The 26362-nt window shown below is 40.7% G+C and overlaps 1 protein-coding gene across 1 annotated transcript; it reads right to left on the bottom strand.

Moving 5' to 3' along the window:
• Positions 1–148: 148 nt before the first annotated feature.
• Positions 149–26362, bottom strand: adgrg7.1 (adhesion G protein-coupled receptor G7, tandem duplicate 1). Its single transcript, XM_017713199.2, has 15 exons — positions 26121–26362; positions 24471–24575; positions 24145–24242; positions 19447–19593; positions 17852–17943; positions 17385–17521; positions 15998–16108; positions 14120–14319; positions 10397–10567; positions 10107–10219; positions 6623–6954; positions 5294–5375; positions 4864–5022; positions 3550–3709; positions 149–1523 (listed from the first exon to the last, which is right to left on the bottom strand). Exons 1-15 carry the CDS (start codon positions 26284–26286, stop codon positions 1296–1298), a joined length of 2301 nt encoding a protein of 766 aa, XP_017568688.2. The 5' UTR covers positions 26287–26362; the 3' UTR covers positions 149–1295.

Below are 26362 nucleotides of genomic sequence, written 5' to 3'. Positions count from 1 at the left end.
TATTTTCACATAGAAAATCAATGAAACAAGTAAATTGTGCCCAAAACCTTGTATCAAATTTTTGGTTTTTCATTTTTTCACATAATTTGAAAATGTAAGCATGTTCCATTAAAGTAAAATATGTTTTTTCCTTCTCCTGCACAGTTGCTTTTTTTTTTTTTTTTGGATGTCTTGCAGTCAAAAACAACCATTAAAGCTACCCTATGTAAATTCAGGAGATTTGGAGACCTCTCTGGCAGAAATGTGTAATTGCAAGCAATGTGAGGGAGAACGTTTTGTAACATGGATTGTGCTTCGGTCCCCTTCCCCATGCAGATGAATCTGAGGATTGAAAGAGAATTCAAAGAGAACTGGATACATCTCCCAAGAATGTGAGTCAATCATCTACTACTGTCATCATAACTTCTTCAGTTTAATGTTGATTTTGTATTTGAGACTTTATGTTCCAGTTGTTATTTTCAGGGGATATTTATCAGGAAATTAGATGGTAAAACTTGTAAGCACATGTTGTGTCGGTCACCTCCTGAAAGCTACTTGGTACGGACAGTTTGAAATTCATTTGCCCACTTTAGTACTTCATTGCATGCAATGAACAAACATTTAACCATTTTAAAATGACAATTAATTTGTTATTCACTATTATCCACATCGCTGCTGTCAGAAGAAAGCCTCATATTGCCAATTTTTGGGGGCCAGCTGAGCAATCTTTGTAACTGAAGCTCTATGCCCCAAAATCAACCCCCTGAAAAGTCACTTCGAAAGTCACTCAGATTTCCTTCATTTGCCTTCTTGCCACCAATGGTCAGACTGGACCTCCTAGGCACTTTGCCATACTTATGCAATACACCTGTCTGAATGCATCTGTACTCACTATGCTTCTTTTTTCAATTATTCAGGTATTTTCTTTGTCACTCATCTCTGTTATTCTATTATTCTGTCAACAGGTTTTCTGTTCTTTCACCAAGTACACAGAAATGTGCCAAAATTATGAATACTGCTAGTAATTGAACCTTTGCTACAAATTTACAGTTGGTTGTACAAAAGCTTCCACATACAGTCGTACGTAAAAGCACTTTTAGTCAAACCGCATGCTTTGTTCATTTTCTGAACATTAACTGACAATTTGCTGAATTTAACATATAGGGGGAAAAATAAAACATAAAATGTGGCTTGTACAAAAGCTACGGCACATTTTATACTTCGTTTATATGTTCAGCTCAGCAAAAAACATGTCACTTGACTGTAAACCCAAACCTCATAATCACATTTGTTTTTCCAGTAGCTAAACAAACGTTTTACATTGGTCGTCCGTGGTCTGTCTGATCATCCATGTGGTCCATTACTTGCTGATCAAAGTCTGTAGACCTGTAGCTTTCTGGGAGATCTTTCTCCCTCAGTGGCCATAGGTGGTAGCTCATCCTGTGAACAGACACCTCAGGGGATGGAATGGACTTCCTGAAGATGGAAAACTTCTCCTTGAAGATTTTTGTTCTTACGGTGAATAAAACAAAGATCTGAACACCCTTTGGAAAGAAAACACAGATTAAATAGGTTTAATACTCAAATAGAACAAGCACTCTAAGCTGAATATTAACAAATACAAGACACTGAACATTTTGATTAAGATTTAAGATTAACTTAATTCAAAGCTGTTCTTAAGATCTAAAATGCATTATACATTTATAAGGCATCTATACATTATAATATAAACACATTACTGCTATTCCATTCTAGTTCAATTTAATACAAATCTGTACTGCATTAGTAATTTTGTATATTAATACATCATGAAGGTCGTCTGGGGTCTTCTTTATAATGTAATGACCTACTCTCTTTCTTAAAAGTATGTTCTTTGTTGTCATTTGAGCTGTATGACGAATAATAAGATACTTTCACAGCTGCCCTATTTTGCAACATGTTATGCTTTTTAAAGGTCTCAAATTATTTGATTTTTTTTGTAGTTGATTTTTGATTTTTTAATAGTTAATCTGCATATATGGATGGCCGATCGCACCACATAACAGTCTTAGACTGTTAGAAACGTACACCACACGGGCAAAAGTATTGAGACACAACCCTTAATCAGTGAATTCAGGTGTTTCATTCAGTCCCTCTGACCCAAGTGTATAAAATCAAACACCCAAGTCATGTAGTCTACCTTTACAAATGTTAGTGAAAGAATGTCCCATTCTAAAGAGCTCACTGAATTCAAGAATGACACTGAGATAGGATGCCACCTCTGCAACAAGTCAGTTTGCGAAATGTCTTCCCTGCTAGGTATTCCATGATCAACTGTGAGTGGTATTGTTGAAAAGTGGAAGTGAATAGAAACCAAAACAACTCAGCCATGAAGTGTCAGACCATGTAAAGTTATGGAGTGGGTCGCCGAGTGCTGAGGAGCACAGAACATAAGTCATCAAAGCTCTGCTGATCAATAACTGTTCGAACCTCCTCTGGCATTAAGATCAGGACAAAACCTGTGGGAGGTTCATGGCCTGGGTTTCCATGGCCAAGCATCTGCATTACATCACTAAGCACAATGCCGAACATCGGATGGAGTGGTGTAAAGCGCCACCACTGGACTCTGGAGCAGTGGAAATGTATTCTGTGGAGTGATTAATCATGCTTCTCTACCTGACAGTCTGATGGACGAGTCTGGGTTTGGCAAATGCCAGGAGAACTTTACCTCCATGACTGCACTGTGCTAGCTGTAAAGTTTGGTGGAGGAGGGATAATGATATAGGGTTGTTTTTCGGGGTTGGGCTAGACTGGGGCTCCAGTGAAGGGAAATCTTAATGCTTCAGCCGGCCAAGACATTTTGGACAATTGTACATTTTCAACTTTGTGGGAACAGTTTGGTGAAGAACCTTTTCTGTTCCAGAATGACCAAGCCCCAGAGCACAAAACAAAGTCCATAAAGAACTTGACTGACCTTCACAGTTGCCCTCGCAGAGCCCTCAACACTACTGAAGACCTTTGGGAGTTTGTGACCCAGACCCTCTTGTCCAACATTAGTGTCTGAGCTCACAAATGCTCTTCTGGATGAACGGACAAAAATTCCCACAGACAGACTCCAACATTTTGTAGAAAGCTTCCTAGAAGAGTGGATATATAGCTGCAAAGGGGGGGGCAACTCCATATAATTGTCTACGGATTTAGAATGGGATGTCATAAAACTCCTGTGGGTGTAATATGTAGATGTCGCAATACTTTTGTCCATATAGTGCAAGTGCCCAAAATGAACTTAATTTTGATGCATGAAATGTACTCACATAAAAAGATATTGAGAGAAATTGTCATAGGTGTCAGATATGTGTTAAATTAATTAACAGGAAAATAATGTACATTTCAGTATATCATACTATAAGGTTGTATGCTGAAGTTTAGGCACCCTGGTCAAATTCCATGCTTTGTTGCAGTGAAAATAAGTTTATACGCGGAGAAAAACATAAATGTGCACAAGTTTTATATTTTGTTTTTTTCCAATGTTAAAAATGCAAATACATTTTTATATTGCTTAAAAAAGTTCAACAGATACTTAAATCACACCTGTGTGGTGTTGCATAGACAGAAAGCGTAAGTGAGAATGTTATGTTGGATTGGGTCAACAGACAGGAGCATGAAATAGCCGATGATCCAAGAAATCCCCAGCACCACGGCCAAGGACACACTGCTCAGCATCTTCTTCCGAAAAGGGGTCACTTGCGAGCTGCAGAAAAGAAAAGAACACTATGCTGTATGCGGTACCAGGCTGATGGGTGGAATGAAACTAAGACCTAAGTCTGGGTTAAAGACAGTAATTACTACCATTAATTATATTATCTAATAACTTTTATTATGTAAACTGTATGGCCAATTACTGAGATCAGGTGTTTCAGCCACACAAAAATCATCTATATAGAGTTCCAAACTCTATAAAGGGAATCAGCCCTGTCACTGGAAGGTTGCTGGTTTGATCCCCAGAGATGACAGTACGTGACTTTGTGCAAGGCACCTAACCCCTAACCGTCCTGATAGAAGAGGATGAATTTCCGTTTCATCATAAAATGCGTTCCCACCACGGATTTTGTCAGACGGGTTCAGCGAATGTGAATACAGGTGGGGAAAAAGTTTGATACGTCCGCACCAAAACAGGTAGGAGACCATGAAGAACCTCTCCATCTCTGGCTAACTGTCTGTTCTGAGTTGTCTCAAACTGTTGATGTTTAATTAGCCTGCAACTGCAATGTTTTTGTTGTTATATGTCTCTACCGGCCCACTATAAGCCACTGTCTCCCCATGAGTACAGGCCTGCAGACCACTAGAGGGTGCTTCACAGCCCACAGATTGGTGTAAAGAACAGTCTCTGGACTCTGAAGCAGTGGAAAAAAAAGTTCTCTAGAGTGATGAATCAGCTTTACTCTCTGGCTGTCTGATGGACAAATCTGGGTTTGGTGGATGCCAGGAGAATGCTACCTACTGGAATACACAGTGCCAACAGTAAAGTTTGGTGGAGGAGGGATAATGGGCTGGGGCTGTTTATCAGGGTTTGGGCCCCTTAGTTCCAGTGTAGCGCAAATGTTAATATTACAGCATAAAAAGACATTTCCTGTTCCAGCAGGACTGGGCCCCTGTGCCCACAAATGCTCTTTTAACTGAATAGGCACAAATTCTCACAGGCGCACTCCAAAATCGTGAAATTGTGAAAGCTTCCCAGAATAGTGGAGGCTCTTACTGCTACAAAGCTTGGCCTACTCCATTTTAATGCTGATGGTTTTGGAAAGGAATGTCCAACAAATTTGCACAGGTGTGATGGCCAGATGTCCACATACTTTTGACCATATAGTGTATTATGAGAAAGCACTGCAGTACAGCAGTACACACCTGTTGAGTGATTGGTTAGTCCTGCAGGTGATGAGTGCAAAGTAAAAGAGTACAGCAATGTTGAAAAAGATCATTAGAGCAAGTGGGAGAAGAAAACCCCAGAACATGGGCTTCCGTAAATCAACCGTCTTGTTGGGTGTCAGCGCAGCCAGCCAACAACTGCAACACACAGACACATACACAAAGTCAGATATCCAGGTAAATCTACATCAGATTGTTAATAGTGATTAATAATCAAATAAAGAAATATTTGGTAAGAATTTATAAATGTAATTCTCATTGTTGACTGTATATTGCGTACAGTAATATATACAGCAAATTAACTGATTACACTTGGCAGAAAACGGCATTAACTTGCCACCGAAAAATCACTTCCAACAGAAAATCCTAGCACAGCAGAGAAATACTGTAGAAGTAAAATTTTACTTACAACTCCTCCTGTCGGTAGTTTAAGGGTTTATCTGGTCGGTATGTGGCTCCTAATGAGATGCCAACTATCACAGCAGGGAAACCTGAATTTAAGGAAGAAAAATGGTTTTAGACAAACACTTTAAACTTAAAAGTCCACTGCTAGATTTCTCTGAACACAACAAGACCTAACAGAAAAATTTCGACACCCTAGTCATTCCTTGAACATAAGCCTAATGTTGCATCCTTAATACTGCATTACATGTTGACATTAATAAAATTGTTCTTCCTTGTCTCATAGTGGTAGGCCACTAATGGCGGCATGCAACCAAGAAAATGTTGCCTTGGTGACCAGTGAAAATGGAGCATTATCAAAGGATAGTTTTAACAGTGCCGATTGTTTACTTCACACTATGTAAATGTGTGTGTCTCTGGTGGAAATGTGTAACTGCACGCAGCGTGTGCAAGTACATTTTTTATAGTTGAATGTGTTTCGGACCCCTTCCCCGAGTGGATGAATCTGATAATTGCAAGCGCTTTGAAAGAGAATTCAAAGAGAACTCAGTCAACTTGGTCAGATACATGGTCCAAAAAACCTGACTCAAGGCTTCCTACTTTTAAAGTCAGTGTAAAGCGACACACTGGAGTTAGACAAGGTTACTATCACCATATATATTATCTATCAACCTGTACGCAGAACATATAGCAACATGATCAAGGATTCCGGATTGGTGGATGACACTTCAATATGCAAATGACAACACTCACAGAGGAAAATCTGGTAGACCTGAAATCTGATTCTAATTACAGTGAAAATATGGTACTTCAGGTCAAGATGAAGAAGACTAAGGTTGTGATAACAGGAAAAGCAGCTAACTTTACCATTGATGGAGAAGATGTGGAGATGGTGGACAACTTTTGCCTCCTCAGATCATTTATGAACAAGGATCCACCACTCAAAAAATATGACACAGATCGGCACTCGGGAGAACAAGGAGGAAGACATTTCAAATGATCTCCAAATGCAACAATTTGTGGATGCAACCATTTCTGTTCTCTACAAAGAAAAGAACTGTCTAGGATGTGGTCTTCTCTGTGGTTCTTTATGGATGTGAAAGCTGGACAATAAACAGGGCTGATGTCAAAGACTTTTGTGAGCACTATTTGTGGGCAAATAAAACAAACAATCCTAGACCAAATCACGCCCCACTCTCACTTGAAGCTCAGGGCATGAGAGAGTCAACTGAACTTTCCCTAAATCAGACCTTGACAGTCATTCCATTATTTCCGTTGATGCTACTGTAAATCCTACATAAGAAGGCAATATTTCTGACAGGCTGTGGCCTCTTACCCCAGCCGGTTATGACGGAGATGATGTTGAAGTTTTCCGGTGGACCTGACATGGCATTTTTGATCACGAAGAAGATGTGGGCGGCGTACAGGGTGCTCCAGGTAAATGTGGCCAGAAGAAAATACTGCAGCAAGGCAGCCATAGCCGTGCACAGTCCTTGGTCCACCTCCTGGTGGAAATCAGACCGTGGGATGGAGTTGGTCTGTGACGGTTCAGATGCAGCCTTATGCTGGACCGGGTTGTTAATGCCGAAGATGAAGAGGAGGTAGAAGATGGTCATGCTCACGCAGATGCTGACCATCAGAAGAGTGGGGCTCAGTCCTCTGGAATTTCTGCACACAGAAGGGTGACGTTAAAGGAATGATCCTTTAAATGTTGCCTCTTTAGATTTGCACTGGAGCTACAAGGCCAACATTGTTAACAAGCACTGAAAGTCAATAGTCACCCAAAACATTTGTGTATAGACATCCCCAAAACGTCTTTCAGCCTGTTTGTACCTCATCCAGGTCTTTGTTACAGTGGTGCACACTTGTCTAGCAATAAAACCGAATAAAAATTCACCACGTAGCTCAATGCTGGGTGGCATATTCTGACACATGGATGCTACAGATGACGTTTGCAGTGTCTGTTGGTTCCTCCATGAATGACCATGAATACATGCTAATGTTGTACTTAACTAAAGATGTGTATCAACAAAAATAACAGAAATAACAAATGTAATCTGGTATCCATATGCCTGCTGACATGGGAGCACAAAATTCAGCACAACACATTGTCTAAAGTTGCTCTCTGTAGTGATTACAGTAAAATTTTGCTCATATTTCTATTTTGTGCTCTAAACCAGGGGTACTCAACCTTTTTCACCCCAAGGCCCACCTATTTATAACTATAAAGCACAAGCAGCCCACAGAAAAACTAAAACGTTTGTGGAGATGTGAAAAAAGGTACATGTAGATGTGGACTGTGATTCAGAGCTGCAGTCCATCGCGATTTCACTGAAAATGCTCCTGTGGCTCCCACAGGAGTCACTGTTTGGTCTGGAGTCTGTTTAGTTTTCAGGGTTTTAGTGCCTCATTTGAAATAAACCTGACTCCACTCACGCTTTTGGATCAGCGTTGCTACAATCAACAATAATAATAATAAACTTTACCTGATATCTGCTTCTTTGTCATTAGGTTATCGCTGATGCTCGCCCAGTAATCAAACACAGTCCTTAACTATTATTTTATGGCTCGTCTGTCGTTTTTTATCAGCTGCAGCTCAAGCTGCAAGAGCGATATGAGAGCAATGAGTCAGACGTTAAAATAGGCGTTTATACTGACGGCTCAGCGCTGATGTGAGAGGTGGAAAGGAAATCTTGAGGCAGATAATTTGGTGAGAAGTCACAATAAATAACTGATCATTTATTAACTATAAAAACTTTGCAGTCTATGATAATACTTCAGAACTTTTGTCTATTAAACCACTGTACGGAACTTATGCATATTACAATATATGCTCTTATTTTTGAGTAAAATGTCCACAATCATTATTCTAAGTAACTTGAAACTTTAGCACCCTAAAACAATTTGATAACCAAGTTTAGCCTGAAAAGGAGTGCCAATGAGCAGGAAGGGTCTCTGAAACACACACAGTTATGAAAAACTGGCTGCTTCTTTAAGTTTCTACAAAGTCATTTTGGAAACATTTTGGCACCACCTGGTGTTCAGAAGCTGCGATGCTTCAGGAACAACAATAATACACTATGCTGGTTTATAATGAACACAAATACCCAGTTGGACTGAAATGGATTCTGCTTTAATTTTACAATGTTTCCTCAACTGCTTTTATTAGGAGCAGCAGTATTAGTACTAGTATTCTTTGAGGACAGATGCAAGGGCTGTAAATAACATGTACAGAGCCCCTGTTGTTGTGTTGCCCTGGATTGGAGAAGGAAACAATGACCAGAAAGTTAATGGGCTGAATATAAGCAGTTGTATATTGGATAGGGGTGCAACGTTTATTCAACTTAGTCGACTAAAACCGATGACCAAATTAGTTGGCAACTAATTTAGTAGCCGATTAGTTGGTGACGTCATTACGTGTCTTTCTCGTGCTCACTAGGAAGATTTTGACAGTAAATGCTTCCTGGAGAATTAACAACAGCACGTTGGCAGCCTCAAGAACAAAAACAAAAAGAAAAAAAACTCTGAAAAAAGTTTTAGCTGTGCCTTTTGTAAAGCCGAGCTCAGCTGGCATGGAGCACATCTTCCATGCTGGAGCATCTGAAGAGGAAACTCGGCGGCTCACTGGGTGAAGAAGATTCATCTCGGTAAGATACAAACCTCATACTAGCTCACTAAATAATGTGTAAAAGTAGCACATATACCATTAGAAGTGCACTCATTAGTGTAGTGTGTGAAGTACGGAGGTTTGTGCTTCGAGACGCGACGATAGCAGCTGGTTTCCCCTCCAGATCGTCTCCTCTGCAGAATATCTGCTCTCAGAGGAGAGCGAGGCTCACAGGAGCAGAGGGAGATGCTGACTTGCCTCCGTTTCATTAAAGACCTGTGATTGTAGAATTTAGCTGCAGAGTTTAGACCGAGAGCAGAGCACAGACTGCACTGCTTAAATGTAACATTTAAATTTAGACTGATTTTTTTTACTTTACACATTCTAGGTTAGAAGTTTTGAAAGGAAAAATTGTTTTTTTTTTCTTCAATTTTTTTGTATTGTCCGGAAACAATGAATTCTTGAATGGTATTCATCTTTATTGTCTTTATTATTAGTAAGCATATGCATAAAACAACCTAACTTTAAAAGCTAATAGCTACATAAAAGTTATTTGGTAATGTACTGATTCATAAACTGAATAATCGATTATTCGTTTTGGTAATCGATCGACTAGTCTTTCGTTTTTGCCTGGGGAGCAGTTGGAGGTTAGGTGTCTTGCTCAAGGGCACCTTAGTCACATACTGTCTGCTCTGGGAATCAAACCGGTGACCTCACAGTCACAAGGCTGGTTCCCTAACCTCCAGCCCACGACTGCCAGAACAGCAGGCCGTTTATGTGACGGTGGGTTATTTGGCAATTTTATTCATTTTACTTAATTGTGAACAGCTGATTATTTTAATATTTAAAATCATTTTTAATTATTTTACTTAGGGGTTAATCCAGCACCCCCCGTGAACCTGACAGATTTTGTTGATTTTCAACTCAGAACATGATGACCGATGGACATGTAGCCTTGTATTGTATTGTTTAGGCTGAAATTTCAGGCCTTGTTCAAGGTAGTTGGTGAGCTATAAGCTTCCACTGCTTGTTAGCCACAAGTCACATGCAAGAATTAGAAACCAAACTTTGATGAACCAAATATGTCCTCGCTTATCAGACTTCTAGTCACTGTCTCATTTAAAATGTGGAATAAGCCAGAACACAGTGCCAAAATAAAAGAAATAAATAAATGTGACTGCTCACTACAAACTGAACCGTTTTAGCTTCTTACCTCGTCAGGATCTGGAACAGTACTGTGATGACCAAGCCCGCAACAGACAGAGCACAGCCGATTATACTGATCACGCCTAAAGCTTCAGAATATTTGTAGTTTGTGCTAAACCTCTGCAAAGAAACACAAAATTGACCCGACTGACTTCTGTACATAACATTCATTATTTCATAGCAGAAGGGAATGGACATGGATGTTATAATAAACAATTGTTTGGTCATGTCTTGTGAAAGTGACCCTCTGAAACAGTGACTTCTACACCCTCAGATGTGTCAACAACCCAGCCTCACCATCAGCACAGCAAAGTTAGTGGTGTGGTCACACCTGCAGGCCAGGGAAGCAGAAAGGTTTGAGCTATTGAAGGGCGTTGGGACTTTGATGCAGCCTTCTGTACTCCAGTCTCCCAGCTTGTAGTCCCAAAACACACACGCAAAGTCCTGGATGCTCATGGAGGGCGGATTCTGAAAACAGCCAACAACAGATTAGCATCTCCATGTTAGCATAAGCCTTGTTTTAAACAGACATTCCCCCTAGACTGCTATTCTCAACATTTATGTGAATGAAGTGGACATCTTATACGCTACAGCAGTGGTTTCCTAACATGCTGCCTCTCCCTGACTCTAATACATATGATCTCATCACATTGATTTATCAGTCTACTCAGGCTTTAGCAGAGCTCAGTAAGACTGAGATTAATAACTGATCATCACATTGATTTATCAGTCTACTTAGGCTTTAGCAGAGCTCAGTAACACTGAGATTAATAACTGATCACATTGATTTATCAGTCTACTCAGGCTTTAGCAGAGCTCAGTAACACTGAGATTAATAACTGATCACATTGATTTATCAGTCTACTCAGGCTTTAGCAGAGCTCAGTAACACTGAGATTAATAACTGATCACATTGATTTATCAGTCTACTCAGGCTTTAGCAGAGCTCAGTAACACTGAGATTAATAACTGATCATCACATTAATTTATCACTCTACTCAGGCTTTAGCAGAGCTCAGTAAGACTGAGATTAATAACTGATCACATTGATTTATCAATCTACTCAGGCTTTAGCAGAGCTCAGTAACACTGAGATTAATAACCGATCACATTGATTTATCAGTCTACTCAGGCTTTAGCAGAGCTCAGTAACACTGAGATTAATAACTGATCACATTGATTTATCAGTCTACTCAGGCTTTAGCAGAGCTCAGTAACACTGAGATTAATAACTGATCACATTGATTTATCAGTCTACTCAGGCTTTAGCAGAGCTCAGTAACACTGAGATTAATAACTGATCATCACATTAATTTATCACTCTACTCAGGCTTTAGCAGAGCTCAGTAACACAGATTAATAACTGATCACATTGATTTATCAATCTACTCAGGCTTTAGCAGAGCTCAGTAACACTGAGATTAATAACCGATCACATTGATTTATCAGTCTACTCAGGCTTTAGCAGAGCTCAGTATCACTGAGATTAATAACTGATCACATTGATTTATCAGTCTACTCAGGCTTTAGCAGAGCTCAGTAACACTGAGATTAATAACTGATCACATTGATTTATCAGTCTACTCAGGCTTTAGCAGAGCTCAGTAACACTGAGATTAATAACTGATCACATTGATTTATCAGTCTACTCAGGCTTTAGCAGAGCTCAGTAACACTGAGATTAATAACTGATCACATTGATTTATCAGTCTACTCAGGCTTTAGCAGAGCTCAGTAACACAGATTAATAACTGATCACATTGATTTATCAGTCTACTCAGGCTTTAGCAGAGCTCAGTAACGCTGAGATTAATAACTGATCACATTGATTTATCAGTCTACTCAGGCTTTAGCAGAGCTCAGTAACGCTGAGATTAATAACCGATCACATTGATTTATCAGTCTACTCAGGCTTTAGCAGAGCTCAGTAACACAGATTAATAACTGATCATCTCATTGATTTATCAGTCTACTCAGGCTTTAGCAGAGCTCAGTAACACTGAGATTAATAACTGATCACATTGATTTATCAGTCTACGTAGGCTTTAGCAGAGCTCATTAACACTGAGATTAATAACTGATCATCACATTGATTTATCAGTCTACTCAGGCTTTAGCAGAGCTCAGTAAAACTGAGATTAATAACTGATCACATTGATTTATCAGTCTACTCAGGCTTTAGCAGAGCTCAGTAAAACTGAGATTAATAACTGATCACATTGATTTATCAGTCTACTCAGGCTTCAGCAGAGCTCAGTAACACTGAGATTAATAACTGATCACATTGATTTATCAGTCTACTCAGGCTTTAGCAGAGCTCAGTAACACTGAGATTAATAACTGATCATCACATTGATTTATCAGTCTACTCAGGCTTTAGCAGAGCTCAGTAACACTGAGATTAATAACTGATCATCACATTGATTTATCAGTCTACTCAGGCTTTAGCAGAGCTCAGTAACACTGAGATTAATAACTGATCACATTGATTTATCAGTCTACTCAGGCTTTAGCAGAGCTCAGTAACGCTGAGATTAATAACTGATCACATTGATTTATCAGTCTACTCAGGCTTTAGCAGAGCTCAGTAACACTGAGATTAATAACTGATCACATTGATTTATCAGTCTACTCAGGCTTTAGCAGAGCTCAGTAACACTGAGATTAATAACTGATCACATTGATTTATCAGTCTACTCAGGCTTTAGCAGGAACCTTTGTTGGTCAAAAATTGCTATTTTGTAAAGAATTAGAAGCATTAATCTAATGAGCATGTTTGCTATATGCGGTGGTCTGATTCTAACACAGTTCATTTAAAAAATTACTGTTTCTTTTGTAGTTTTTCGAAAATGATTATTATTATTTTGACACTTATTTTTTGTATTCTGAATTCATATTCCCAATACTATTCCGTATTGTCCCAAGCCTACACATACAGAAATGACACTTCAGTTTCTCCACTATAATGTAAAATTACGTGAAATAATGTAAATTGTACAATAAGGCCTACCTATATGGAGTAAGCAGGCTGCTTAGAAGGCAACCCACAATAAATCTGATGTGATGCCATTTGTCCATTTCAGTGTGTGTACAGTCACTGGTTACTTTATTAAGCACTTCGATCTTGATCACTCATTCTCCATTTTATCAGCTCCACTTGCTATAGATGAGCACTTTGTAGTTCTACAGTTACAGACTGTAACACTTTGTTACACCCTGTTCTTCAATGGTCATGACGCCCACAGGACCACCACAGAGTACTATTTGGGTGGTGGATCATTCTCAGCACTGCAGTGACACTGATATGGTGCTGGTGTACTAGTGTGGGTTGCGCTGGTTTGAGTGGATCAGACACAGCACTGCGACTGGAGTTTTTAAGCACTGTGTCTACACACTGTCCACTCTTTACGATACTCCTACCTTGTTGGCTTACCTTGTAGGAGCGTCTAGTGGACGGTGAGTGGACACAGCACTTAAAAACTCCAGCAGCACTGCTGTTTCTGATCCATTCACACCAGCACAACACAGGTGGTCAGTGTTTAATTTTTCTATGTTCATTCTCAGTGAGGTTTATTCTTGACAGCTACAGATCCTTTCAGACCCATAGCACTGAGTTGTCTTCTCCCAGTGGAAGGATGGCTGTGGAGTTTTCAGATCTGAAGTAAGAGTGGAGCTTGATGTTCTCCTCTTTCTCAAAGATGAATGTTTTACATGCTGTTTATTCGATGGGGAGTAGCTTTCAGTCATCTTTTTTAGGGGATTATATATCTAATCTCCTCAAAAATACCTCCTGAAAAATGACTAACTTGTTTTTTTGACCGGAGAATCCATTTTTAAAAAGGCGTCTCGAACTTGCCCTTTACTCTAGTACATAATGAAGTGGTCAGTGAGTGTATTTTTCATGTGAAACCACGTTAGGATTAAATGAAGGCCAAACATTTGCAATCTGGTGATGTGATCATTTTCCTACTTTATAAATTCTTAAGGACGTCTAAACACAAGAGCAATTTATCCACGTACCTCTTCCTGATTGCTGTTGAACTGAATAGTGTTATTTATGTTGAACCTAACAGTGACAGAGACATTTTCAACCCCCAAATTTCCTGAGATCACTCTTCTCTTGGTGCCCAGAGAACTTTTAAAAGCTTCAGACTCGAAGAACTGATCATTATTGTAGAGCACAAATCCAACAGTGTCAACATTAGGCTTATTCTGAGAGCCTATTAAGAAACAGAGAAAGAATAAAATGAAAAATCAGCACAAGACGTAACAGGAGCACTCAGTGCACACAGTTAATAGCACTAGTAAAAACAGTCAAATTTTAATGGTTTCAAAATGAAAGACTTTAAACCATATTAAACCATAAATGACATTTCCGTCTCTATATCTTTGTTTTATTGTCAGTGTCATCTTGTCTCTGATTGTACAACATGGTAAGCTTTCCTTCTCTTTTCAAGCTTTTGTTTTCTGGCAGGATTCAGAATTTGAATCTGTGTGAAATATTGTGTCAAAGCCTGTGTTTGTAACATGCTTTTGTAATTTAATTTGAATTATCGTTGCATTTTCTGAGGGGTAAAGCACTTTGAATGACCGTTGTGTATGAAATGTGCTGTATAAAAAAAAATTGCCTTGCCTTCACAGTGTTCTTCTTGAGGCCTTAAGGTATTATTGCCCTCTATTGGGCTGATATGCTTATATGAGCGTTTGGTTTCACATTCTTGTGTTATTGGATAGATTTTCAAAAACACTGGTGTGGATGGAGATTTTTTTTTTTTTAAAGAAAAAAATGCAAAATATCCAAAAATGTGTGGACAACATCTTTGTGGAGCAATTTCCCACCAACCAATCACTATGTCCCAATAAAGCCACTATCTATAATATGCTTCTGTTGTTGCAAACGGTAAAAAAGTCCACCTGGTACAAAAAGTCAACACTGATTAACATAGGAGGGCTTGTATGCAACGCTTTGTATTGATTATGCTGTAATTGCATCTCTATTGAATGTGTGTCTCCTTTGGATAGATCTACTGTAGATCTACCTAACCCCCTGGCTCTGATGCCCCACTTATAATTTAGTTATGGTGCCAAACCTAAATTATATGCTACCTCTGGGAGATGGCATTGATCTGATATCCAGTATCCAGTAAATTAGTTCAAATTGGATATTGGACCAAAAAATACACACAACTGCATTTAAAAACTAGCAGAAAATTTCACCAAACTGCAGTTTGAACATTTTCAAGCATGTGCTCAACAATCTGATAACTGCAAAAAAAAAATCTGATTTTGTAAGTAATCTGATTAATGTGTTAATGCACTTGAGTAGTCAGATAATGGGGAAACTCTGGGTCTCCAAGAGTCAGGCAGTAATTGGATTTCTGCTTTGCAACCAGCCAATAAGTTATGATGTAAACATAACGTAAAGCGCAAATTTCATGCTGCGGCTTTTTCAAGAAAAATATCGCATGAATGAATATTTGGATATTGCATGGATGAATATTTAAATCATTTATTTTGTCAAGCATGTCGTTGGTTTCAGTGTCGCTGAACACTACTTGCTTATTTCTGGTACCACCATCTGTTTTTGCAAATGCGCAGACTGAGAAATCGGAAAGAAATCAGAGTAAGAGTACACATGTGCTGAATCTTTACTGAGGTGGATCTTTACTCTTCACTGGATTTTTAAATCAAATTTAGGCCAAGAAATCTAAGTATGCCATTTACATGACCAACTAAATAATCAGATTACTGCAGAAATCTGATTACGCATTATGTGCTCAGTGTTAATAAAGAATAACATACATAAACTATACATAACCACTACTTCCTGAAGAATCTTTAAAGCCTCAACATGTATAGTCTGGTGACAGAGGGGTACAGAACATGTAATGTACACACCTGTAGTATCTCCAATTTTGATGGACATCTGGACATCAACGGGAAACAGGTTCTGAGAATCAGGGTTTTGACTAACGTTGATTCTGTTGGGTAAGAAGGTGTCCGACAAACCTACAGGACATTCAGTACAGTGACATAACAAATGAGTCCATGATTGCTGACTGAATTTAAAAGAGGTTCAATGCAATGCATGGACTACAAAGCTGAGACTGAACTTCAAGTTGGACGTTCCACTCATTACTTTAGTGAGATAGCAAAAAGTAGCTGGAAAAGCCTTAATATTTTCATAAGAAACGATGAGTTCACCACCACACCACATTTATCAATCTGTTGTTCAATGCAGTTTTCCAAAAGATCATCTAGATGATGTTTGTTTTACAAGCTACACAAGCAGAGTAAATCTCCAGCCAGACTGGAATTTTAATAGTACTAGTGGCAAACCTTTAGAGCTAAGCCTTCTCTTCTTAAGCTCTACTAGCCCCCTCTGAGACGTCCAATGGTATGCTTAGCACTCAGCTACCACTGGTGCACATGAACATTCTAGTTTAAACAAAGACCTTCCCTTTTTTCATTTGAAGTTTGTGACACAGACATAGACACACCGATCAGACACAACATCATGACCACCTCCTTGTTTCTACGCTCATTGTCCATTTATCAGCTCCACTTACTGTATAGGAGCACTTTGTAGTTCTAGAGTTACAGACTGTCCATCTGTTTCTCTGATACTTTATTAGTCAGGATCCATGGGGCTCCTGACCACTGAAGAACAGGGTAAAAGGGGGCTAACAAAGTATCAGAGAAACAGATGGACTATAGTCTGTAACTGTAGAACTACAAAGTGCAAAAGGGCAGTCGTGGGCTGGAGGTTAGGGAACTGGCCCTGTGACCGGAAGGTTGCCGGTTCGATCCCCAGGGCCGACAGCACATGACTGGGGTGTCCTTGAGCAATACACCTAACCCCCAATTGCTCCCCGTGTGCCGTGGATAGGGCTGCCCACCGCTCCGGGCAAGTGTGCTCACTGCCCCCTAGTGTGTGTGTCTACTCACTAGTGTGTATGTGGTGTTTTACTTCATGGATGGGTTAAATGTGGAGGTGGAATTTCCCCGTTTGTGGGATTAATAAAGTATCACGTAATTTATAGAGTAAGTGGCACTGATAAAACGGACAGTGAGTGTAGAAACAGGGAGTTGGTCATAATTTTATGCCTGATTGGTGTACATTACTATGCAAAAGTCAAGCCCTTTATTTATTTATTTATTTATTTAAAAGAAGAAATCTTACCCATATATTTCCTTTTTTTTTTCTTCAGCAAATGGGTTTTCAGCAACTAGAAGATATGGTAAGACTTGTGAATGCCAGAGAATGGTCTCCAGCCACACTCACCTTTAACAGCGGTGAACTGGACCACTGTTGGTCCATTAGTATTCAACTTCAGTGACTGTATTGCCAGGTTTGGCTGCACTAGCTGTAATCCCACATTTCCTGAGCTCCTTGAGAAGTTCTGCAGAGTTTGGGTGAGGCTGTGGAGACAACAACCAAACATGCAAACCATATGCACCCCTACTCATGGCAATGGCATGCTTTGTTGATTTGTAAAAATGAGTTAACACCTCCTCTACAACAAGCACACTTCTGCTGTTTATTTGCTGAACTGAACAAGATGAAATGTGGCCAGTGGAACATTTATGACAGTTTATATATTGTGTTTAATTTTCTTCCAATATGTTAAACGTATTTTTAAACATGAACTTCTTAGCAGTAGAAATTGTGCGGTTCTTGCAATACAAGGTTGTGTTGTATCTCATCCAGGTACATAATAACTACATATTGGGTGAAATCAGTAGCCGTACTTGTTGGTAGAATTAACAGTTGTAGTGGAGAACTGGCTATCACTGGCATTAAGAAGCTGGCTGACCGTGGTCACTGCAGCCAACTTGACGTCCTGAACAGAAAGAAAAAACAGCACAGTTACACTTTTACCTCTACAATTTTGCTGGCAAAACATTTACAGTACTGGACAATAGTCAAAGGCCATCTTCCATTTCTTTAATTTCCAGTCAAAACAACCATTAAGTACTTTTAAATAAGTTATTTATTTTGCAGGATAAGTTAATGAACTGAATATGAAAATCATGTGATTCCATGTGTAAACAAAGTGTCCAATTTCCATCACCTAGGTTGCTCAATGATTTATCCATTGGTCTCGCATGAGCACAGTCCAGCTTAATCAGGTAAGGTATCACTTCAAAAAGCCATTTGAAAAGACGTGTAGCTGTCAATAAGTTGTTAAATGTTTTATTCTGAAAAATTAATAATGTATACTTGATGGTCTTTTACCACAGCATTTTGGAGCTGAAATTAAATAATATTAGAGAGTATTTACAGTCAAACAGGGTGAACAGTCAAGAAATTCCAATCATTTTCATGCATGACCCTCTTTTTCGGTGGCCCAATGGTTTTGGACATACCCAGGTTTGTGCCATACCCTCATTTATTGAGTTGAAGTGTGGTACTTCTATATGGAATCTGTTGCTGTTAACTCTCAATCGAAAGTCCAGAGAACTGCACTGCCAGTGAAACAAGCCATTTTTAAGCCACCCTCAATCTAAATAGTCAGAGAGATAGCAAAAACATCAGGTGTGGCTAAATCGACATTCTTAAAAAGGACGATGAACGACGGTGAAGAAAAAATCCCTTCACAACAGTCAGCCAGATCATAAACACCCTCCAAGAGTTTGGCTACAGTCAACAATCAAGAGAAGCGTAAATGCAGGGGTTTACCACAAGTTCTAAACCATTGGTAATCCTCAAAACAAAACAAGAAAACCAGATTAGAGCTAGCCAAAAATAATCTAAGAATCCTGTACAGTTCTGAAACACCTCATGGACAGATGAGACAAACATCAACTTGTAGTAGAACAATGGGAAGGAAAGAGCATGAGGCAGGAAAGACACTGCTCATGATCAACAACCTACCACCTCATCTGTGAAGCATGGTGGAGGTAGTGTTGTGGTACGGACAAGGTGTGGTTGTATGTGTGGAATTAGTTTCCTTGCATCTATTGAGGTTTTGAATGCTGACAAAAAATAGCATGATGAACCCTGAAGTGTACAGGGCTATATCATGTGCTCAGTGTTCACCAAAATGATTCAAAATACATTGGACAAAGCTTTACAGTGGAGATGTCAAAGACATGGAACGTTCTGCAATGGCCAAGTCAGTCTCTAGATCTCAGTCCAATTGAGCATGTATGTCAGTTAGTGAGTTTAGACTTTGACGTTGTATTTATTATTCAATTTCAACTCCAATATGCTGTAACTGCTAATATAGCAATGTCCAAATATTTATGGACCTAACTGTGTTTTTACAGAAACTGTGAGGTAGTATGCTGTAGTTTACTCTGACATTGCATTTCATTTGTCAAAAGTGCTTGGAGAACCATACCTCAGTGATACTCGATGTGGACAGCAGTCTGCTGGCTATCTGGGCAGCAACGCTGATGTTTTGCGCAGTTAGCTGGGAAGGAACGGATGTGAGGATTTGAGCGTTGGATGCCAACAGCTGAGTGTCTGCCTGACTGGCACTTGAAAGCTAAAAAGAAAAAGTTGGAATTTACTAAGTAGCATTACTTACATTCACATAGCTGAGGTCAGTTTCTTGTTTGTGAAATTTTCATTCGCAAACATAAAATACACTATATCTAAATATATGTATATATAGTGATGCTGTGCAGAATATAAATAAAAATGAAATGCAATGTTGTGCAAATCACATAAACCACATTTTTTAAGCAAAATACTACAAAGACCACTGTTTAAATGATATTGTTTTTTGAAAAATATATGCCCTTTTTGAATTTGATGCCAACAACACGTTCAAAACAGTTGGCATGGGGGAATTTACCTCTGTTTCATCACCTCTTCTTTTACCAACACTCTTCAAGCGTATGGGAACTGTGAAGACGCTGCTGTTTTGAAAGTGAAATGTTTTCCTGTTCTTGTTTAACATAGGATTTCAGCTGATCGACAGTTCAGGCTCTCCTTTGTCATATTTTTCATTTCATAATGCGCCAAAAGTTTCAGTGGAGACAGGTCTGGACTGCAGACAGGGCAGTTTAGCACACAGAATATTTTAATATGGTGCAATGCTGTTGTCATACATGCAGAATGTGGATTGACATTATTTTGCTAAAATAATCAAGGCCTCTGAAAAAGACGGCATCTGGATGGCAGCATGTTGCCAAAACATAGATATATCATTCAGCATTAATGGTGCCTTCACAGATGTGCACGTCACTCATGCCATGTGCACTAATGTACCCCTATGCCATCATGAATACTGGCTTTTGAACTGTGCACTGTTAACAAACTGAGTGGTCTTTAGCCCTGAGGACGAAGTATCCATGACTTCCAAAAAGAATTTCAAAGGTTGATTCGTTGAATCATAGGACACTTTTCCACCTCCTATCAGTCCATTTTAAATGAGCTCAGGCCCAGAGAAGGTGGCAGCATTTCTGGATCCTGTTTTTATCTGGTTTCATCTTTGTGTTTTTGAGTTTTAACTTGCATTTGTGGATGCAGTGATAAACTGTTTTGGTTGTCAGATGAACTGTTATGTACGGCAGATGATGAAAACAAAAGTTCTTTGCTATTTTATGTTGAGAAACATTATTTTAGAATTGTCTTTCACAGAGTGATGAACTCCTCCTCATCATTACTTCTGAAAGACTCCGCCTTTCTGAGATGCTTTTTTAATACCCAATCATGTTATTGACCTTTGTCAATGAACCACTAGGTGTTTTTTTAGCATTACACAACTTTACCATCCTTTTGCTGCCCCGTCACAATATTTGATATGTTGTCTTTTTTTACCTTTTTTTAAATATAGTGTTTAAATTATTTGCATGATTGTTTTTATTTACATTTTGCACAGCATCCCAACTTTTTTGTGTACGTATATGTATACACACACACACACACACACAGACACACACAAATACATACATATATATATATATATATATATATATATATATATATATATTACCCCCTCCCATCGACCCACCACCAATGGGAGGGGCAGTAGTAGGGGTTCGGTGCGTTGTGGATCGGGCAGTGTCCGAAGGCGTGGGCCTTGGCGTTCTGATCCTCGGTTGCTGAAACTGGCTTTTGGAACTTGGAACGTTACCTCACTGGCGGGGAAGGAGCCTGAGTTGGTGCGCGAGGTTGAAAGATACCGGCTAGATATAGTCGGGCTCACCTCAACACACAGCTTGGGCTCTGGGTCCAATCTCCTTGAGAGGGGCTGGACTTTATTCTTTTCTGGAGTTGCCCATGGTGAGAGGCGGCGGGCAGGTGTGGGCTTTCTCATAGCCCCTCGACTCGGTGCCTGTATGTTGGGGTTTTCTCCAGTGGACGAGAGGGTAGCTTCCCTACGCCTTCGGGTTGGGGAACGGGTCCTGACTGTTGTCTGTGCTTATGCACCGAACAGCAGTTCAGAGTACCCAGCCTTCTTAGAGTCCTTGGGAAGGGTGCTTGAAAGTGCTCCTCCTGGAGACTCTATTGTCCTACTGGGGGACTTCAACGCTCACGTGGGCAATGACAGTGAGACCTGGAGGGGTGTGATTGGGAGGAATGGCCTCTCTGATCTGAACCCGAGTGGTGTTCAGTTTTTGGACTTCTGTGCAAACCACAGTTTGTCCATCACGAACACCATGTTTGAACACAAGGATGTCCATAAGTGCACATGGCACCAGGACACCCTAGGCCGCAGTTCAATGATTGACTTTGTAGTCGTGTCATCGGACTTGCGGCCATGTGTTTTGGACACTCGGGTAAAGAGAGGAGCTGAGCTGTCAACTGATCACCACCTGGTGGTGAGTTGGATCAGGTGGTGGGGGAAGATGCCGGTCAGACCAGGCAAGCCCAAACGCATAGTGAGGGTTTGCTGGGAACGTCTAGCAGAAGAACCTGTCAGATTGATCTTCAACTCACACCTCCGTCAGAACTTTGACCAGATATCGGGGGAGGTGGGGGACATTGACTCAGAATGGGCCATGTTCCGTTCCTCCATTGCTGAAGCGGCTGACTGTAGCTGTGGCCGTAAGGTAGTTGGTGCCTGTCGGGGCGGTAACCCTCGAACCCGGTGGTGGACACCCCAGGTGAGAGATGCCGTCAAGCTGAAGAAGGAGTCCTACCGGGCATGGTTGGCCTGTGGGACACCAGAGGCAGCTGGCAGGTATCGACAGGCCAAGCGATCTGCGGCTTCAGTTGTTGCCAAGGCAAAAACCCGTGTATGGGAGGAGTTTGGTGAGGCCTTGGAAACTGACTTTAAGTCGGCTCCGAAAAGATTCTGGCAAACCGTCAGGCGACTCAGAAGGGGAAAGCAGTGTGCCACTAGCACTGTATATAGTGGAGATGGTGTGCTGCTGACTTCGACTGAAGACGTCATTGGGCGGTGGAAGGAATACTTTGAGGACCTTCTCAATCCCACCGACACATTCTCCAGTGAGGAGGCTGAGTCTGGGGACATGGGAATAGGCTTGTCCATTACTGAGGCCGAAGTTGCTAAGGTAGTTAAGAAGCTCCTTGGTGGCAAGGCTCCAGGGGTGGATGAGATCCGCCCTGAGTTCCTCAAGGCTCTGGATGTTGTGGGGCTGTCTTGGCTGACACGTCTTTTCAACATTGCGTGGACATCGGGGGCGGTGCCACTGGATTGGCAGACTGGGGTGGTGGTGCCTCTTTTTAAAAAAGGGGACCGGAGGGTGTGTTCCAACTACAGGGGAATCACACTCCTCAGCCTCCCTGGCAAGGTCTATGCAGGGGTACTGGAGAAGAGAGTCCGGCTTATAGTCGAACCTCGGATCCAGGAGGAACAGTGCGGGTTCCGCCCTGGTCGTGGAACACTGGACCAACTCTTCACCCTCTCCAGGATTCTGGAGGGTTCATGGGAGTTTGCCCAACCAGTCCACATGTGCTTTGTGGATCTGGAGAAGGCATTCGACTGTGTTCCCCGGGGTATTCTGTGGGAGGTGCTTCGGGAGTACGGGGTACATGGCTCTTTGCTACGAGCCATTCAGGCCCTGTACAAACAAAGCTGGAGTTTGGTTCGCATAGCCGGCAGTAAGTCAGACTCGTTCCCAGTGAGAGTTGGACTCCGTCAGGGCTGCCCTTTGTCACTGATTCTATTCATAATTTTTATGGATAGAATTTCTAGGCGCAGTCAAGGGATGGAGGGTGTCCGGTTTGGTGACCTCAGGGTCACATCACTGCTGTTTGCAGATGATGTGGTCCTATTGGGGACATCAGGCCGCGAACTTCAGCTTTCGCTGGATCGGTTTGCAGCCGAGTGTGAAGCGGCTGGGATGAGAATCAGTACCTCTAATTCCGAGACCATGGTTCTCAGGCGGAAAAGGGTGGAGAGCCCTCTCTGGGTCGGGGATAGGCTCTTGCCTCAAGTGGAGGAGTTCAAGTATCTCGGGGTCTTGTTCACGAGTGATGGTACAAGGGAGCGGGAGATTGACAGGCGGATTGGTGCTGGGTCAGCAGTGATGCGGGCTCTTTACCGGTCTGTTGTGGTAAAGAAAGAGCTGAGCCATAAGGCAAGGCTCTCGATTTACCGGTCGATCTACGTTCCCACCCTCACCTATGGTCATGAGCTTTGGGTAATGACCGAAAGAATAAGATCGCGAATACAAGCGGCCGAAATAAGTTTCCTCCGCAGGGTGTCTGGACTCTCCCTTAGAGATAGGATGAGAAGTTCAGTCATCCGGGAAGGACTCGGAGTAGAGCCGCTGCTTCTTCACGTCGAGAGGAGCCAGCTGAGGTGGTTCGGGCATCTGGTTAGGATGCCTCCTGGACGCCTCCCTCGGGAGATGTCACAGGCGAGTCCACCTGGGAGGAGACCCCGGGGAAGACCCAGGACACGCTGGCGCGACTATATCGCCCAGCTGGCCTGGGAGCGCCTCGGAATCCCCCTTGGAGAGCTGGTGGAAGTGGCTGGGGAAAGGGAGGTCTGGGCTTCATTGCTTAGGATGCTGCCCCCGCGACCCGAACCCCGGACAAGCGGAAGATAATGGATGGATGGATGGATGGATGGATATATATATTATCTGAAACTATATCTGTGGAAAACTTTACTTACATTTACATTAATAAGTTCAAGAGTTAAGGAGCACTGCAGCCTCTGAAGCTTATCAAATGTCCCATTCAAGCACTGAGCGGTGGCCTTTGGCAAACCAGCTATGAGATCCAAATACAGAGAGAAGAAAAGCATTGTTTCGAAACATGAACTGATTTTTAGAATAAGGGCAAATTCTCTTAATATATTGTGGCATTTGAGTCTGATTTACTATTATCATCATAGTTATAAAATAGCAATATATACAATGTAAAATGAATTATTTTATGAAATAACAAATATTCTATTGAAGCATTATAATAACAGGAAAAAAGGTTGTAGTACTTCACCATTGGGTGTTTGTGCTTCACACCGCTGCGCTGAATAACTAAATTGGCCGAAAACGGTTTTTGGAAAAGTGAAGGTCTCAAACGTACCATTAGCACAGAAGTTTGCTGCAAGAAAGCAACGGAAAGAAAACATCCATAAACTTCACTACTGACAATATTTAATCTTATGTATCACTTTTTTCCTGTTAGTTCTTTCTAGCCAATCAGTTTTGTTTACTTATTACTATGCACAGTTGTACGGTTTGAACTCCCTGGTCAAATTACTTGCATAATGTATGTTGTGTTGATTTTCTAGGTGAAAATATGTGAAGACGTAATGTACAGCGAACACGTTTAATCCACAGTTACTGTTTATTTCCTTACTTCAACATTTTCTGGGGGAAAAGAACATAAAATGTGGCCTGTGCCAATGTCATGGTGTATTTTATTTTATTCCATTTAAGTTTTATTACAGTAAATAGACAGAAACCATGCCCTAGATGTGCAGAAAGTTGAAGAAAGTTTGGTCTCTGTAAAAGGTGTGTCAACTAATTGGAATTTTACGAAAACATACAAGTTGACTGGGTTAAAATTTTGCATACAACCATAAGTCAGAGTAACTGCCAAGAAAAAATAAAGGAAATAAAACTTTTTTTGGTGGGGTTTTTTTTTTGGTCAGCTCCACTTACTGTATAACTGCACTTTGTAGTTCTACAGTTACAGACTGAAGTCCATCTGTTTCTCTGATACTTTGTTAGCCCCCTTTTACCCTGTTCTTCAGTGGATTTTTGTCTGGGTTGCATGTATATATATAAAAATTACAAATGATCTATGTTTCACCGACACTGATATCAGTATTAAGTATTAACAGGGATACTTTTTCACTCCTCCAAAGTTGATTCAAACTTTTTTACATTTTCTTCTTCTCACGATCAAAATAATCCCAATTACCCAATTTAGACTCATCAGTCCACAAAACTGCTTCTCAGATGTCCAGTTTTGGTGTTTTAGTGCAAACATTCTTTTTTTGTCCATTTATTTTTCTCAGTGAGGATCTTCTTGAAAAGCTACACATCCTTTCAAACCCATAGCACGGAGTTGTTTTCTCACGGTGGAAGGATGGACAGAAACACCTGTGGATGTTTTCAGATCTAAAGCAGCTTGATTGTCTTCTCTCTCTCAAAGATAATAACTTTAAGTGCTTATTTTATCTGACAAGGACAGGTTTTGGTGTCTACCAGGTCTTCCAGGTGGTTCTTAGGAGTCACATCTTTTGCTTTTAGTCAATTTTTGAACTCCAGTTTTGGAAACTCCTAAAAGTTTCATTTCCTTATACAAGTGGAGTCTCTTGCATCTAACCTTCTTAAAAGATCTCCTGAAAAATCTTATGTCTTTTCTGAAACATTGGTAAAAATTGCATAATTTCAACTTAATAACTGTTTGACTGGAAATGTAATCAGTGACTGGTGGTCTCTTGCACAGAGGTGGATTTTTGCACAGAGCTGTATACCACTGAGCAAGTGATTTTATGAAACCGGTTCTCAAGATGTTGTTAAATAGAAAATCGGACTAAAAGGACTACTACGCCATTTAAGTGACTGTGTGCTTATGGTTATGCCACAATATTATAGACTGATGTTTACTTAGAAACAGAAAAAAGAAAAGACTTACGTATTTCACAAAGCGTTCCACTGTAATCATCAGGACAGAGACAGACCTGATTCTGTGGAAACCCATTATTCTTACACTGAATAGGGGTGGCAGTATTTGTAGTAGGAGTTGATGTAGATATCGTGGTGGTTGTGACCAGTGTGGTGGTGGTGGCGGTGACCGGCATGGTGGTTGTGGTTGTGACCGGTGTGGTGGTGGTGGTTGTGACCGGCGTGGTGGTGGTGGTTGTGACCGGCGTGGTG

The sequence above is a fragment of the Pygocentrus nattereri genome, chromosome 25 (genome assembly GCF_015220715.1).
Source record: "Pygocentrus nattereri isolate fPygNat1 chromosome 25, fPygNat1.pri, whole genome shotgun sequence".
NCBI classification, from domain to species: domain Eukaryota; kingdom Metazoa; phylum Chordata; class Actinopteri; order Characiformes; family Serrasalmidae; genus Pygocentrus; species Pygocentrus nattereri.
This window is presented reverse-complemented; position numbering and strand designations above follow the sequence as displayed.